The sequence below is a fragment of the Falco biarmicus genome, chromosome 6 (assembly GCF_023638135.1).
Source record: "Falco biarmicus isolate bFalBia1 chromosome 6, bFalBia1.pri, whole genome shotgun sequence".
NCBI lineage: Eukaryota > Metazoa > Chordata > Aves > Falconiformes > Falconidae > Falco > Falco biarmicus.
The window spans coordinates 7,475,185-7,492,497 of record NC_079293.1 but is presented as its reverse complement, the minus strand read 5'-3'; the positions used below and the strand labels follow the sequence as shown (position 1 = coordinate 7,492,497).

At 38.4% G+C, this 17,313-nt stretch overlaps 1 protein-coding gene across 5 annotated transcripts in view; it reads right to left on the bottom strand.

Annotated features, from left to right (window-relative positions):
* Positions 1-17,313, bottom strand: part of UBE3D (ubiquitin protein ligase E3D) — an 84,551-nt gene that overhangs the window by 31,318 nt on the left and 35,920 nt on the right. For 3 of the 5 annotated variants that reach the window (XR_008822567.1, XM_056343560.1, XM_056343559.1), the window contains exon 9: positions 3,562-3,700. Coding sequence is in view for 4 of the 5 variants with exons in the window: in XM_056343560.1 (XP_056199535.1) it covers positions 3,562-3,700 (139 nt within the window). In the remaining variant the exon portion in view is untranslated. Of the gene's footprint in view, positions 1-3,561; positions 3,701-15,287; positions 15,686-15,712; positions 16,844-17,313 lie in introns of those variants that run through there. The other 2 variants (XM_056343562.1, XM_056343561.1) reach the window with 2 other exon arrangements.

Here is a 17,313-nt window from a genome sequence, read left to right as displayed (position 1 = left end):
TTTCCAGGCTCAAGCTTCCCAAGATTTAACTCTCTACAGCCCACCAGAACAATGCCAATGTAACTGCACAGGTAAAATGAGAGATGAGCCAAAGCCAATCTAGTACCTAGGATCAACAGCCTGAGGAGCTCAAAAGCTGGCTGCAGTGAGCACCTTAAACTCAGCAGAGAGCTATGTAACATAGTCTGCTGCTGCTCCTCTCTACCAGGCTCCTCCAGTGACATAAATCACATTGAAAGATCTTCACAGGGTCAAAATGGAACTGAGAAGTGATTTCAAATATTGTGTTACTAAGCAGTAGCACACCATTGGAAAATGAAATGTAATTTATGTCTCAGCACAGATATGGAGTCTGCTAAGCTAGTCCCAGACAGCACTTCTAGAGCACAAAGCAGAACAGAGCTTATTACAGAGGTGATTAGCAACTAAGCACATTTCCTTCGTGTGCTTTTTACAACCTAAACATCATCCAATACATAGGTATACCAACTAAAAATCTGGCTTGTCAACACCGCCATAGTGTAATATAATAGGGAAAGAGGGTAAATACAGCCTCAGCACAGGGGTGTGGGTGAGAGAATTTTTGGTTGTCTAATTACAAACAATTGGATTTTTTAAAGCTATACTGACATAGTATCGGGAGTTAAACTGTAACTTCTAGATCACTACATATACAGATGCCCGTTAAAAGCATTTTCAAATACTGTATCAAAACATAAAGAAAAGCACCAGTGGAAACTATGGGTCCATTTCTCTCTACACCACGTGTCCTACAGTGGGAACACCTACAAAAGTTGAAAACTCTGCCACTTTCTGGGGTTGTTTCCTTCTAACTCCCCCAGCATCCAGATGCCTGTGAGAGCCTGGCCTCTTGTTGAACCAGACTGCCACACGTGGACAACAGGAAACTGTGACTATTTTTAGTTCAAATACAAGGATTATTGTAATATAGAATTAAAATGTTGGGGTTTTTTCTAGACTACTGCCAGGTCTAGGACTACTGCAAAGTAAAACAAAACTAGGTTTTTTTCATTTTGCCATTAGTCCTTTAAGACACATGAAATATCAGTTTTCAGTTAGTGCCCTTTTATTATTCCCTGTTTGATTCACAACTTTCACCATTTTGGATGCAGAGGGATCTTTATGCCCAGTGAACAGCACAATTTAATATCATTATTCAAACTCTTCACAGATCTTGACTTTTTCCAAGAAAAATATAGAAAACCTAGGACATGTAACTCTAGTATTTACTGTACAGAAAGTGAACATGAGTACAAAGAAGCAAGCCAGAAAAAAAACCTGATAAGGCTGACAGCCCATTGTAATGCCTCAGTGAAAAGCTTGGGCAAACTTCATTTCTGCTTCATGGATTCACAAACTGAAATCCAAACAAGATTCACAAGGATAAAAAGAAGTAAAACAGTATTTTCCTGGACAGTGTTTGCCCTCCAGGACAAACACTTGGTGATGCTGACTGTCTGTCAAAAAGAGTGAAAGCTGGAGACAAAGCTTATCAAAACAGCCATTTTCCTCTCCTCCCATTTGGCAAAATAGAACATTATCTTAGCAGAGTGGGTTTCAGAACTTCGGCTTTTCAAAATAATTTTTGCCTTTTGTGCTGCTGTGAAAGCACAGACACTGGCCATCAGCTTAAAACACAGCACCTTCAGCCTGAATTCATATTTGCAACCAAGACTGGACATCGTCCCATCACCTACTTTGGCACACAGGTGGGCAAACTAAGATCTGAGCAGGCCAGTGCTGGAAGACGCTGTCCCCTACAGTACTTCAGCAAAGCACTGTGAATTTGCTTTCAGCTGTTCCACTGAAATTTGAGTTCGAAAAGCCATGGTCAGAAGGTCTCCAGGGGATGCATGGGGCCCTCCAACCCCACAGTGACATAACCCTACCCTGACTTGCTTCCATGGTGGGCCTCTAGGGCATCAGTTCAACTCCAGACAGCCTCACGAAGCTAAAATGACCCAGGAGCAATCAAGCACAATCATGGAGTCTGGCAAGCAAAAAAGCAAAGTCTGGTGTTTTGTGTACTCTGAGGTAAAAACCCTTCCTGAATTTACTGATTCATTTCTGCACCACTGGACAGTCACTTATCACTTCCTATCTCTACCCAGCTACACAAATCAAAGGAAATCCTAAAGGCACAACCTGGGACCGACTACGCACAGAAACAAGACGGGACACAGCCTCAGCATACAAGAAGGGACTCCCTGTTTAATCTATCGTGGGTAAAGCAGAGAAGACTTTACCACAGATTACCGGCAATGTAACAGACAAATAATATATCCCCCTGGATTACACAACCAAAATGTTCACTTCTTAACAGGAAATGTGGAATATTCAACTGCATGGATAACTAGTACTGGCCAATCTTTGAAATGTGCAATTTTCTCAATCTCACTCTGCTGGCATCCAGGAGATTCTTCAATTTTATGGCCTGTGAATGTACAAGCCAATAACAATTCTGACCTTGGATACTAAATACAATGTTGAAATGACTAATGGCTGCTGACACAGCCAGTATTTCGCTGTACACAGATCCCCTAGTTCACCATACACAGATCCCCTGTCACCAAGCTCACAAGACGCAAAGTGAGCAGACAATGCCGGTACATACTTATTTCCTAACATCTAGACAAGTTTTAGCTGTACATCAGTGTAACTCTATTAAAATCGATTAATTGATTTGGTTCATGACCATGTTCTTTCTGGCTCCACAATTCTACAATAAGATTATTTTTCAGTAAACATAACTCTGGAATACTAACTAAATGTGCCTTAACTACAAACTGGGAGTATGGACAAATAGAAGCTACCAGATTTCATGCTATAAACTGTTTAGGACACTCACTCCCACTAAGATGATGATTCTTCTATAGCTGCCAAGACAAACACAAATTCAGGGATGTTTACTGCTCAACAGCTGGTTACTTTAGTTTTGCATCAATACATAACTGATGGACTATGTAACTACAAGAGAAGACAAAAGCATCATAAAAAGGTTGAATTGATATGCCGTATCATCATGGATTGAGATGTCTGTGTGTTTCATTTGCTAAAATCGTATGTTTTCAGACACATGATAAATACAAAACACAATTTAACATGCCTGCAACAACATTTTCTTACGAAAATTTCTATGGCTGTGAAGAACTTCAAAAGTAACATACAGAGAACACTGGACAAAACTGTGAATGCTTCACTCAATTTCTGAGATATTTTTTTTTTAAAGTCAGCAAGATTCTATATAATGATCCTAGCTACTCCAGCCTAAATTTGATGAAATTTCTTTAACCATCTAACTTAATTTGAACGGTGATTCACTGTTTAAAAATCCAGTAACATTTCCTGCCTTGGTCTTCATTTAATACAAATGAAAGAAACAGCACTACCAGAAGTTCCCCATTGCTATATTTAATATAATGGAGAGTCATACGACTATAGAAGACAAACCTTTACTCTGAAAGGGTTTATGGGCCCCAGGGATCTCTCTTTTTTTTCTAGAAGTAATACTTTTATATTGAAATAGCAGACGTTACTCACCTGAAAAGAGTTCATGCATCGAAGCGAAGGTGGCAGAGAGCTGGTGCTCAAACTCAGTATCAACAGTAATTCCAAACATGTTTCTGATGGAAACTTTAAAGGATGAACTCCAATATCACCTTCCCATGCATCAGCAAGGCTATAAAGGGAAAAAAATATTTCATTTTCTAAAAATGTATTGAAAACTGAAGTTCCAAATAAGTATTAAGAACATCTCCTAGTATTGCGATAAAAGATTTTCCCTGTAGAAGTCTGTTAAGTGTTTTACCAGAAATACAAAGTGAGTTTACAGTACCTTAGTCGTACCACCAACCTTACAAAAGGATACATAATGTGAAAGGAAAACCTAGCATACATTAAAGCAATCCACTCATGTTTCTAATTTAAAGTTTAATTGTTTCTGAAACAAATTTCATCTGCCACTGACAATTTCCCATCATATAGTGGTCTATATAGAGAGTATTCTACATAGAACACAATGTCTCCAGTTTCAATGCTGTTTCTAGAAAGAAAAATATCTTTTCACTTCAGAAAAGACAGGAGGTCAGGCGTGATTTTCAAAATTGATGTTTATGATGCACTCACTGGAACCTTATTACAGTTTATACCAAGCGAAAACGCAATCCCAGATCATTTTATACAGCTTTCTTCTTTAGATGTATTAAAATAAATAGTATTTCCAGAGCTAGTCATAAAAAAAAACATTTTGAAAGCACACTTGGATAAACTGTTCCTGCTACCACATGCTGAAGAACACAATTAGTTCAACAAGATTAGCTCAAAACACAAGAACGTTCCACTTTCTATTGTTCAGGCTTGTTTCTTTCTTAATGCACATACTGTCAGACTGATCAGTGATCCAGTTAGTTTAATAATTTTACCTGAGCAGCTAGTATCAGATACTCCAGAGCAAGACAGACACCAATTATTCTCAGCTGATCTGAGAGCATCACTTTAGAAGACGATGCTTGCTACACTTCCATGTCCAAAGCTTCATGATTTCATAATTTTGTGGCCAGTTTATTTGAGGAAAAGACTGCATAAAGACATCTAGACTAATTATATTGCATTTCTTGTTTATTAATGGTTCAGTTATTAGTATTTCCTGAAACAATCCCAGTGTATTCCCTTATTACAAACAAACCATGTGTGTCCTAGCACTTACTGCTCCAGGAACACTCAAGTCAGGAATTAGTCTTTATGGCATTTAACACAAGTGGTTGTGGGAAGTTACTGCTTTATTGGATCATTTCTTTTGTTCTTCTTTACCCCTGTTACTCTTGGGAGTATTTTTCCATTGTGGAGGAAGGAGAAAAACATCTATGCATAAAAGAAAAGCAAACCAAAACAAAACAGCCACCCACCCACCCCTGTTTTTTCACCTTAGTTTCACAGAACCTTTCTGTATAAGGAGAGTTGTCTCACTTCCAGCTGCTATCGAAAGAGGTAGACTGGCTGCCAGTGCTCCCCATAAACTGAGCCCCCACAGAGGACAACTCAGCCCATCAGCTCAGTGCTTCCTCCCAGACCAATCCCAAATGCCTACAGTCTGAGCTGGCTGAGACTTCTGTGGCCAGGCAAACAAAAACTGTGGTTTGCTCTGCTGATCTTAAAAAACAGAACAACTCAATTTGACATTAAGATAGGGCAAATTGTCAGAAGGAGTTTTTGGGAGGGCTGAGGAAGAAGACAGGAAGGAAACCAGTAGGACTCAGATGTGTACATGGTAACTTTAGATGTAGACAGAATTTAGCATGCATGTGCTCTGTTCCCCTGCTCTTCAATACCTTTACTCAGCAATGAATTCTTGCTTCTAAACTTCCCTTGAGAGAAAGCAGGCTGGGCCAAGCCTGGCCCTTTTGTGAGTAAAGGCAAGAGCCAGCATAATTCCCAGACAGCATAGCTTGCTATGCTGGCTGAAAGGAATAAGGGGGAGGTAAAACAGATTAGCTGAAGAAAGGTGAGGTTAACAAGAGAAATAATGCTATTTCAAGTTCCTCCTTCTGCAAACATTCAACTTTTCCACATTGCAAAGAAGTTTTGAGATTCTGGACTTCCTAGTTTGACAAAAAAACCAATAATTATGACCCTCAGTATCAATAAAATTCATAAATTCTACACAGATTCTCTAAGTCATCACAGGGCGCAAGACTGCATCTGCTTTATGACAGGTAAAATCTCACCACTACATATTGACCTTGACAGTGTTTGAGGGAGATATGACTCAGCTTTAGAAACCAGGGTTTAAAACAATGAGATGTAGTAAAACATACTCAGTAAAATGGTCCAAACTAGGAGCATGCTCTAAGTTAAGAAAAGGGCATGTCAGAGTGAATTTGTTCACAGGACATTAAATCCACCTCTGTAAATCATTATCATCCAGTTTTGCCTGCCAGTGTTCTCACCAACAGGAAAACCCAAATAGTTCTAAGCATCCTGTCTGTCACTCCATCCTTTCCTCTTTTCGTTATGCTCTCCTTCCCTAGAACTCTTCAACTTCTTAGCCTATTTCAACCAAATTTTCTTAAGATCTCAAATACATCAGGTTTGGGGAAGTTTCGTGTTTTCCTGAAAATCAAGTGTCTGAGCAGTGAGGAGAAATCCACATTAGTCACTCCACAGTGAAAAGCTGCTGATGGAGCTCAGCCACATATATACTGGTTAATCAAGTGATACTTACCTGGGAAAATATTAGCATAAGCTCAACTATATGACATTTCTTTCTAGCAAAACCAACTACTATAAGCTAAGTAAACATGTTCTTCACAGCCTACCATACTCCCTAATGAGTGAGCCAAACTGAGACTCAGTGCTTTTACTTAAGTGCACTCGATTTTGTGTGTTCAGGACAACTGGAAAATAAAACCTCTTAAGTTTTGGGGCAGGAACAAAGGTTGGTGATAATGGAACGGATCCCCAGTAATACCAAGAGTCAGAGCTCTTCCCAGTGTTTACCAAACTTGAGATGCAGCTTCTGCAGATCAAAGCAACACCTCAAACTCGCCCCTTCTGCTCCATCTACAAGTTCCTTTCATCCACGAAAACACAACAAACAGACATGAAATTAAATGATATAATCAAAACCTTGACATAACTTTCATTTTGAGAAAGACAGAACTGCATATGATGAATGTTAATCAAACTGTTCAATATATTTCTGGCATACATTTCAGAACTGAAGTAGGATAGAAAGTGAACACAGAATTCTACTCAAGGGACAAGACACTTGGCTACTGTGTTAGATGCTGATATGAAATAACTATGTGCTATGTGCTGAACTGTCAGAATGTAGCATTCAGAACCAGTAAGAAACAAAGATGAAAGGCTGAAGCTATTTTCCCCCTTGTATTTTTTAATGCTTTCTCTAAGGAAGGGGTTATTTGAAGGAGAAATTTAGGGCATGGTATGATTGTCACATTCCGATAACCAGTCAAAGAAATACAGCTAGGAAAGTAAAATTCGTACAGTGATACGTGAAAGACGTTTTAGAAACTGAAGTGGTATTTTCAAAGCTGTTTAGCCGATAAGAGTGGGAAATCCAGGGAAATTTGGATTTCTTTAAAAAAAAAAAAAAATCAGCAGCTGTTATCTGAAATTCAACCAATTAATTCTGAAAGCAGAGATGAGCAAAACTTGAAAACAACTACTCAGGTAAGACTAAAGATAGAACAATTACTTCTCCAGTAGAAGTAATTGATCATGATGTTTTCAGATAAGCACATTTGATTCATCATGCATCAGAGAACGGTATTTCTCCACTGCTCGTTATGGAATTGATCCCAATGAATTGCTAAATGCCTACATAGTTCAGAGTAACATTTGAAAACTGTGTCTTTAAAATACAAGGTTTAAGGCACCAAAATCATGAAATACATTTATTTCCTAATTCCTTGATATAAGTACTAGCAAACAGACAGAGTCATCCATCAGGTTATGGAACCCACCCATAATGTCCTAAGTCTTCATGAAAAACACAATACTCACAGCATGTCAGTGAAGCAAGAGAAACCTTTGTATTTCAAAACCAGGAAAAAATGATAAGGATTCTCACAAGATTTTCAAAAACTGGACCAGACTTCTCACTAGACTGCATTTCTTTCAAAAGAAGGCCTCTTCCATCAGTGCCATTTATGGCTAGTAATCACCCTCCATTATACAAGAGATTCACTTCAAAATGCAACTGTCACAGCAACAGGCAAAATAAGTCTGCTTTTCAAGCGGAACAGGTAAGCCCTTTTTTCCTTTCCAAAGCATCCCCACCACCACCTCTGATTTACCAGACTACTTCTATAAATACATGAACTTAGGGTAGTCTACACAGCTGAAAACTGTAAAATGAAAAAGCTCTTACTCAGAGGACTACTGACTGTTCCTACCAAGGCACTGAATTAACTTGACTTGATTAGTTATGATCTACGTAAATGCGCTCTGCATTTAGGGCTGCAAATGCTGTGAAATCCTTGAAGGAGATTACTACGTTATTAGCTATGGCTTCAGTGTTTCGCTGAATCAAGGCCGTGCTGAAGAATCCAATATAAAAGCTGACAGAAACTCAGCCCTGAGTCTCAGAGTTCACTGAGTGTTGTTAAGGCTGCCTTTCCACGAGCTACAGCTCTGATATAAATGACAGATGACTTTACTTAACCAAAGGACAAACCTGCTAAATTAAACAACTATTTGTAAAAATTATTTAATCTAAAAACATTTCTAAATTATGGTTGATGATGTGTCTATATACTTAATATACCGGGAGGCTAAGTTATTTATACTTTTAATTATCCTTGCAGTGATCTAAAAATGACATAAAAATCAATGCATGCTCATTAGCTACCTAACTCTTGCCAAAATTTAAATAATATGGAACACTAAGAAGTACAGTGCTTACACAGCCTACAGCAAATTCCTTTGGAAAAAACAATACAAAACAAAACCCAACTTTCTTTACAGAATCACTGCTTCCCTTCTAAAACAAACATCTGCAGTCTTGTTCTAATGTTGCTTATTATACATCCTCAGTAGCTGGGAATGTTGTGTGGGTTTTGAGCAAATCTTCCCTGGGATCTATACTACTTGCGTGGTTTCCTAAACGAATGTGTATTTAATGTCTCATAAGAGACAACAAAGGGAAGAACAGAAATTTAAGCCACTGGTGTCCTTGCAATGAAGTGAGTAAGAGAAGAGCAACGTATCAAGGGAAGTAAGAAGACAGACGCTAATGATCTAGGGATTCACATGAGGAGGGGCTTTTTCAGATTTATTGCAATGGACTGCAGTGGCCCACAACAGAAGCTCCATTTCTAAGTTTTAAACCTTAATTTTTTTCAGTTCATCACTATAGAAACAGGATGAAGTTTTATTTAACTGAACTTCTATACTTTAAGTAGTCTTAAGTACTCTCTCCTATAAAGCATTCTTATAAGAAATTTACAGATATATCATCCTTATAATAAAGTTACATCATATATCTATTATATAGTACGTAGACTTCAATAGAGTATACAGAATTATATATTAATCATATATATTCATATTATTACACAATTATGTGTATTTCTATAAATTAATATAAACAGATATAATAGCTGTATACAGAAGCATGTGACCATTATTAACAGTCTTCTGTCTTTTTTTTTAATGCATATTTTGAATGGAAAAAACTATGCAATTCTGGAGTCAGGTCAAAAAGAAGTTTTCTAGAAATCCGCTACAAAAACAATTCAGCAGGCTTAAAAATACCTTATTCTACAAAATGTAAGTCCTTCTTGAATTTCAGTGTGACACCATTTGAAAAGGACAAGTTATTTAATACTAACAGGAAAGGCTTATAATGAAAATTCAAATTTAACCTCAACAGAGTACTGTCTGCCCATTGCCATAATATTTTTCAGAAGGGCTGACATAAGAAGTATCAAATGTTCTTGTAATGTTTCAAAGGGCCTTTGAAGTAAAATTATGCTATTTGTTCCAATGAATGCTTCTGTGATTTAAAATAGATACTCCACACACCGTTTTCTCATTTCTAACTCCAATATGTAGCATAGATTGGACAACTCCTGCTAAAAAGTACATTAAAAGACAGTGGATTCAATTATTCTGTGTGCATTAGAAAACTGCATATGAATCGCAACTACACTGTTTTTATTTCTGAATTTTAAATTATTTTACTACTTCTTGACATGTTTTGATTATTTTGAACTATTTAAGGGAAGTCAGAGAAGAAGTAAAAGCTGCCTATCTCAACCTGTAAAGTACAGGCCAAATTCTCTTTCTTTTGTTTCACACTAACCAACATTTTTATTAGACTCAACTGTCCTATATTAACTTAAATGTAACTACACTGGTTTTGGTACAGTTATTAAAAAATGCTACTAGCACGAATAAAAGCCTGTGAATAGCCCACAGAATTCAAATATTTTTTTTTGAAAGTGGTAAAGGGCAAAACAGAAAACCAAACAACAGTGTCAGTATATTGTGCCAAGGCAGACAAGGTTGTTTACAAGTAGATTATTCCTCTGAAGCACAGAAAGCTATCCTGACATAATGCATCATTTTGCATGGAAATAAATCTCGAGATTTTAATCCTGTCCAGGAGTATCTTTGCCTTGGAGCATATGATTTCAAAAGTAATACTCAACATACTTCTCCGGACTATAGATTTTTGGGTGTTCACCAACTGCTTTTCCACATTGCCTTCCCTCCTCCAGCTGGCTGCTATGCAATTTCAAAAGTATTAATTTTAAATTGCAAACCCTATCACCCATAAAGTATTTTCATTCCACTGCAAAACAGCACAAACTGTACAGTCTCTGCAGAAGACAAAACAGAATTTCAGCTGCAAGAATCACTGAAATAAAGCTTAAACATCCCATGGAAGGATTAGCAGGTGCTCATCTATTCTGCAACCTTTTATTTGAAGAGTCATAATATCTAAAAGGAACGTATGAAAAGCTAAATCAAGTGACAATGTCTAAAGCGGATTTACGTTCGATGGGACACCTAGATGTGTGGGACCACAAACACTTGCAAATGTACTAAACTTAAAATTCATAACAGTACTCAAACCATGCACAGATGGTCAGTGGGTATAACTATCATCTTTATTTAGTTTCAGCACCAGGTAAGCAAAAATAGGCTGACTGTAGAATGAAGAGAAAAAGGAATTTTAATTTTGCAGGAACTGACCTTGGACATAAAATCCCAAGCCTGCCAGGTACTTCCCAGGAAATGTTCTACCAGTAAAAGCACAGCGCGTAGAGTGGCAGCGACAGCTCCATCCACAGAGCCAACCCGTAACAGCAACTGCCTATGGGGAGAGAAATCCTTTCTTCATTCATCTGCCAGATTAAGAGTTTGTGGCAAAAGCTGAAGCTGTAAAAGCAGAAAACTGCAGCAAATCTTCATCAGTTACAATGAAGTTCTGCTTTAGAGCATCTGACCGAGGAATACAAGCTCATGGAGAAAACAGCTCCTGCTGGGCTTCTGATGCTCAAATATATAGACATAATACAAAGAAAACATGGCAGACAGAATTCAACAGGTTCACGATGTGTTTCCTTGAAACTACTTTTTACAATTCCCTATGTTATTTTAGCCGAGCTGGGTGCAAGAGCAGAACTCACATATTAATTTATAAGTTCTACAAAACCAAGAAAAGCATAGGAGCTTGGCTCTTGCTGGGCATTGCCTAAAGTCTGCTGTGACCGTTCTTGAACATCCAAACTGTGCAGAATTGCTGGTGCAGCTCCAAAGTACAATGTAATTGCAGACTTCTCAGCAGCAAAGCAACATGGTCCCACTAAAAGAAGTGAATTACTCTCATAAAAACTGCATGGCCAATGCTTTAGAATGTGCTTCTTCACTTTAACCGCTGTGTTAAGGCTTTAAGCTGCAGTTTTTGAATGTCTTACTGCATCCCAGGTGGAAAGAATTCAAGTAATTTTTTGAAAACAATAAAGATTGGATTGTTGTAGCCAGATCACTGCTGATAATTCACCATATTGGAGGACGGCACTGCTGATGGTCATCACCATCTAGACTGGCAACAGTTCTTCACTCTAGACTGCAGTTTTCTTGGATTTGCCTACAACTCAGAATGAATGGATAGCTTTGCCTGCTCCTCAAAATACTTTTCTTCACCTTTAGCACCTCTTGATTCCTTCCTGGATACATCTTACTCTACATTAGAGCAGATGGCTCATAATTTCCGTAATGTATGGCAATAACTGTAGACTACTGTGCTTGGGATGGATGCAGAGGACAGAGAGCACTGTGCTATTGACCTATGGCTAAAAGCCTGACTGGTGCAATCTCACTTACAAGGAGTATCAAATGTGAGCAGCAGCACCACTGACCTAAAAAGCCTCCCTTCCCAGCATGTATCAACCCAGTACTCAAATTCTGAGGTTACATCTCTCTTTTTTTTTTTTTTTAATTTCTATTATTTATTTAACCTTCCAACACTTCAAGTATGTAGAAAAAAGAAGGGCCACTGCCCTGGCAAATGGGAGTAAGCAGCCTCTAATAACACTCATTTCCTAAAGGGCAGAAGTGCACAGTAGGGCTGTAGAAGAAAAAACTACTATGTAGAAGCTCCTTCACAGCAACCGCTGACGTCAATATGGCTACTCTACAGTAAACGCACAGTAATTCTAAACAGTGCACCCTTGAAAGATTTGTGTAGGTTCAAGGATACATTTCCAACTGTTCATGGGACTAGCGATGTCTGGTGGACCAGCTGCCTTCCTCAGCAGATTGTTCTTGTAACCATTGTTTTCAACCTACAGTTTTTTGTCATTGGGGGATTAACAAGGATGCCCTCCTCTATACAGCCACCTGTTTTACAGAAATTGTGTGAACAGTATCATTCCGACTGTTTATCTCCAAAATTGTCCAATGTATTTAAAAGTCAGGGGCAAGAGAAGGAGGGTGGGGGTAACCGGTGAGGCAGACAGAAAGTAGTTACACACATTTCATTTCCCCAGAGAAAGAGAACATTATTTGCCTCAGTGTACTTTTTCCGTAAACCAACCTCAAGAACTTACAGAACCTTATCAAAGGACAACTCTGCTTGTTACCTCTATTCACCTTCCTACTTGTATGCACAGTAGCCAGCATCTCCTGTACTTAGCCTACCTTCCCACCTGGAGACTGAGACAACAGGCTGCCTCCAGGCATCATGACACCAAGCAGAAGCCCCAAAGAAAACGCAAAATGACTCTGCTCTCACCTGGGCTACACTTCCACAAAACTTTCCTACAGGAATGATTTTACAGACACTTTCCTCACTCCTTTCCCTCCCACAGGTTGGAAACTCCAATCAAAATATGTGAGGAAGACTCAGGAGGAAGACATTTATCAATACGGGCATGTCCTGAGTTTTGAGTGCCCAGTTGCTATCAATAGCACTACTCTCCTGAGGTTTCTTTACAATTCATCCTGAAACTATAACCTTAATTTAAAAATGATCCAAAAGAGATGTTATATTGCAGAACATAAAACATATGGTGTCAAGTAACCTATCACAAATACAAGGATGCTTTACCTCAACAGAAAACTTGCCCATGTACAAATGCTACATTCAGCATCTGAGAATTACTTCACACCATGTAAAATGTGAAAAATTGATAAACAGGCAATCAAAAAGCCCAAATACATCATTCAAAACAGTGGCATGGCAGATCAAATACAAAAAAAAAAATCTGAACTAGTTCAGAATGAAAGATTGCAAAAACCTCACCAGTGGTCTGCCTGGAGTCGTTAAGGGTCAGATGATTGCCACGGTGCTTAAGAAATAAAAGACTTGTCTCATTTGAAACGGCATTCAATTCGCTTCCATTCACCCCTTCAGTTCTCAGATGAGCAAATTATTCAAAGAGCAAATGCATAAGAGAAGTTTAAAGCTGCAGACAGTAGAGAACTTAGCTTTCAAATAGAAGCAAAACTTCTCATAATGAAAATAGGGGCAGTGAACCAAGCTGCACCACCTTAGCAAGGAATTTTATTAGTTATCTATTTCAAAAGGAACAAGTATCAGTGTCCAAGATTTAAAGACCACAAGTACCATTCTCGAACTCTTATAATAATTCTAAGCAGCACAAACACAAATTCAAGAATTATTTTATTTCAGCTTCTAATTTCAGCTGCGATTGACTTGTTTCCAGTTTCATCTGTTTGAAGTTCTCCTCTTCTCACCAAGACATTACTGAAGTCAGTCCAAAAATACGTGGGTCACTTGTCCAAAACAGCTACCAGATGATTTCTAAATTGGTAAATCTGATTAAAATATCTACAGAGTAGCAGCAACTGTGTCGTGTGCCCAGTTTCAATACCCATTATTGACAAATTCTAGAATCTCACAGATGCTGCAGAAAAAAAAATATTCAAGAGAAAAAAGGTAATGGTTTGGGGCTTCATCAGTGTCCTGGTTTCAGCTGGGATAGAGTGAATTTTTTTCTTAGTAGCTGGTACAATGCTGTGCTTTGGATTTAGTATGAAAATAATGTTGATAACACACTAATGTTTTAATTGTTGCTAAGTAATGCTTACTCTAAGTCAAGGACTTTTCAAGTTTCCCATGCTCTGCCAGTGAGCAGGTACACAAGAAGCCAGGAGGGAGCACAGCCAGGACAGCTGACCCAAACTGGCCAAAGGGATATTCCATGCACTAGAATGTCATGCTCAGTATATAGATGGCTAATTTCTTGAGAGAAACAAAGAACATTTTAAAGTTTCTGGATATACAGATTGCTCAGATTTACAGAAGTGGAAATGTCTAAAGCAACTCTGTTACTTTGAAAATCTGTAACTTAAAACTTCCTACCAACCACACTATAGCCTCTTGTAAAATATTTTTCCTAAAAATATTAGTTTCAATTTTTATAATTTAATTAAATGGTCTAATTTTATATGAGATTTTTAATTTCCAAGCCCTTAGAAACACTTTAATTTCCTAGTTACTGAAAGAAAACAAGAGGGAGTTAAACACAAAGTACCTCATGAAATACATTCCATTTAATTCTCCTCCTATAGCTTCCTAGGAGAAGGCAGTAGGGGGACACTAAACTGAGGTCCCAACAGAGGTATACATGAGTAAAAATTACCTCACAGAGAAAGAACAGAGATTTGGGTGCTGAAGAATGAGGTAAAGAAATCAGCTTAATTGTACAGGAGAATTAATCCTCCTGTAAAGAATGAGACAGATCTTTTTCATCTTCTGTTTTTTTCTTCAGTGTCACAAGTAGTTTCCTTCTAACAATGATAAAAGTCTTCCCCTGCTGGTTCCTAGTACAGTGAAATGGCCTTAAAATTCAAGAGGTGCTGTCACTCCATTTTTCTTTTTATATTAGCGGTTAATAGTAACTTTGGCTTTGCAGTAAAGGGATACAGAGGAAAGATCCTTCATCCTTCTCTTCATGATTTCAGTTCTACGTTTATCAAATTCTCTTCATTTTAAAGTGCTCTGGACTGTCTGAAGAGCAGCTTTGCTCTGCATGGCTAAACATAGAGAAGTTTTTGTCTTTAACAAGGGCTTAGATAAATAATCCCAAGTCCCAGTGGGTCTTGTTAAAGCAACATCATAAATTTTTTATACTTCCTTATGAGTTTGGAAAAAAATATGTCTACGTATCAGTCTGAGCTCATGCTGACTAATGTGGCCTTAGGGAAGGGACTGCTGAAATTCAAGCGTCTAGCCATTAGAAATGAATTTATAGATCCAATTATGATAAATCAGCACAGGTTTATTAAGTAATGATTAATTTAAAAAATAATTAGTAGTTACAGCTGTAAATAGAAGACATGCAGAACCAATGCTTAAATGCTGTAAAGCCGGTGTAACCTGTTGTTTCCATGCACTGTGAGCACGCAAGGAGGTATTAGCATCACTCAGTTTTAGGTATTCAGTGACCTGATTGATGAGCAGGGATGAGATAGCTGATGAAGATACTGGTCCCAGCTGTTGACCCCGCCTGGAGATCTGAACTGCTCATCACTCATTTCCTAAACTGCCACCGTTCACAGTGCAGTGTCTTTAAACAATCCAAAACTGGCAACAATTTACCTTCAACCATATGCTCTAAACTGCAGCAGTTGAGGACTTGACTGTCAAGTGGCTCAGATGTCTGTGCTGCAAAAGGAGAGCAAACAGTTGGTACAGCTAAGACCATAACCAAAAAGCAGGGTTGGCTTAAACAAGACAGCTTAAGTTCCTCATCTAGGCAGCACAGGGAGAGCAGCAGTGAGGTGGTATCCTCCATGGGCGGGCAGCAAACGCAGTAAGCAGTGTCACATCCCCTTGTCTTGTTACCAGTGGTCATACTGCAGTCCCCAGTAAAGGCCCTAACCACAAACCAAGGGAGCATGGCATTAGGCACTATGTCGAAAATACGGCCCATAACCACAGAGCTCACAGCTCATCTATCACTTACTAGGACAGAGCTGCAGGTTGAACCTTCTAGGCAAATGATGTGAACTGTACTCACATTAGATGCCAGTATCTTCCCACCAGCTCTCTCCAACAGCCTACCTCTCATTGCTCCTCACCACTGCTGTCGGATCAACCAGCAGCCTCAATGCCAGCACCTAGTACCAGAGGGATGGTGTCTTTGATACACTGTGCTGTCCTAACAGTACCGAAATAGGTGTGCGTTCAGGGTCCTAGACTGGCAACAAATAGTAACACTTACTTCCTCATCATAATCAAGTAGACAAGCAGAAAAGAAAAATTATTTTAAAAAAAGATCAAATTAAATCAAAGTTGAATGAACCAATCGTTTGTATGACCAGCGATGGCACAGTGCTGCTCTTGCCCTGTACTTACAGCCCTGGGTTCCCCGGCCACAGCATAAAGCACTTCCCTGGATGTTCTCATGCAGGTTATTCCTACCAGCTGTGCCACATGAAGATTTGCATATGCTTCATAAACCTTAATTCCCTTTTTAAGACCTATTATACCTAGCAGGAGGCCATTTCTGAAGTTGAAATGGATTTTCAGAACAATATAAAGATGAAAATGTTTTCTGGCCTCTGATTTTTAAACCTCTGGGTAAAACTAAATCACTTCCACAGTGCTGTTGATATTCCATATAGAAGTATTCACAAATACCAGGCACTCCAGAACATTATGCTTGAATCCAAAGGGAGAAGTTATCCTGCTGTACAAATAAAAGCTGTAATCACTGTTCACAAAAAGCTCTCTGCTTGCCGCTTTAAAGTTTTCTTTTTTCTGGTGTACTGACTTCAGAAGAGAAGGAAATTCAGTATTTCAAGATGTAAATACATGAACCTGCAGCAAAGTAAGGAATACCATGAATTACAGAACTGGTTGATCCTGAGAATTCACTGACAGCAAAATTTATTATTTCCACCCAATCAATCCAAACTATCATCAAACAAAAGCCTAATTACTAAAGTTAGAACTTCACATATGCCATATCTTCCCTTTCCCACTGAAGCTGTAATTTTCCTGGAACAGTTTATTTTTATCATCGTTGTCTGTCTTCACTGATATGATTGTCCCAAAATTTGTACAAATGCTTACTCTCTGCAGTTATAACACAACACTGACATTAAAATATCAGGTGTGGCTACAAGTCAAATCCAACAAGCAATTAAATCCTAAAAAAACCCCAACAAACAAAAAACTCCAAAAAACAGCAGTCAAGAACACAGCCTCCTTTCCTAAAAATAACATTAAAGTTAATTCAAAAGCATAAACTGGCACAGCAATGTTTTTGACGTAGGTCACACGTGTCC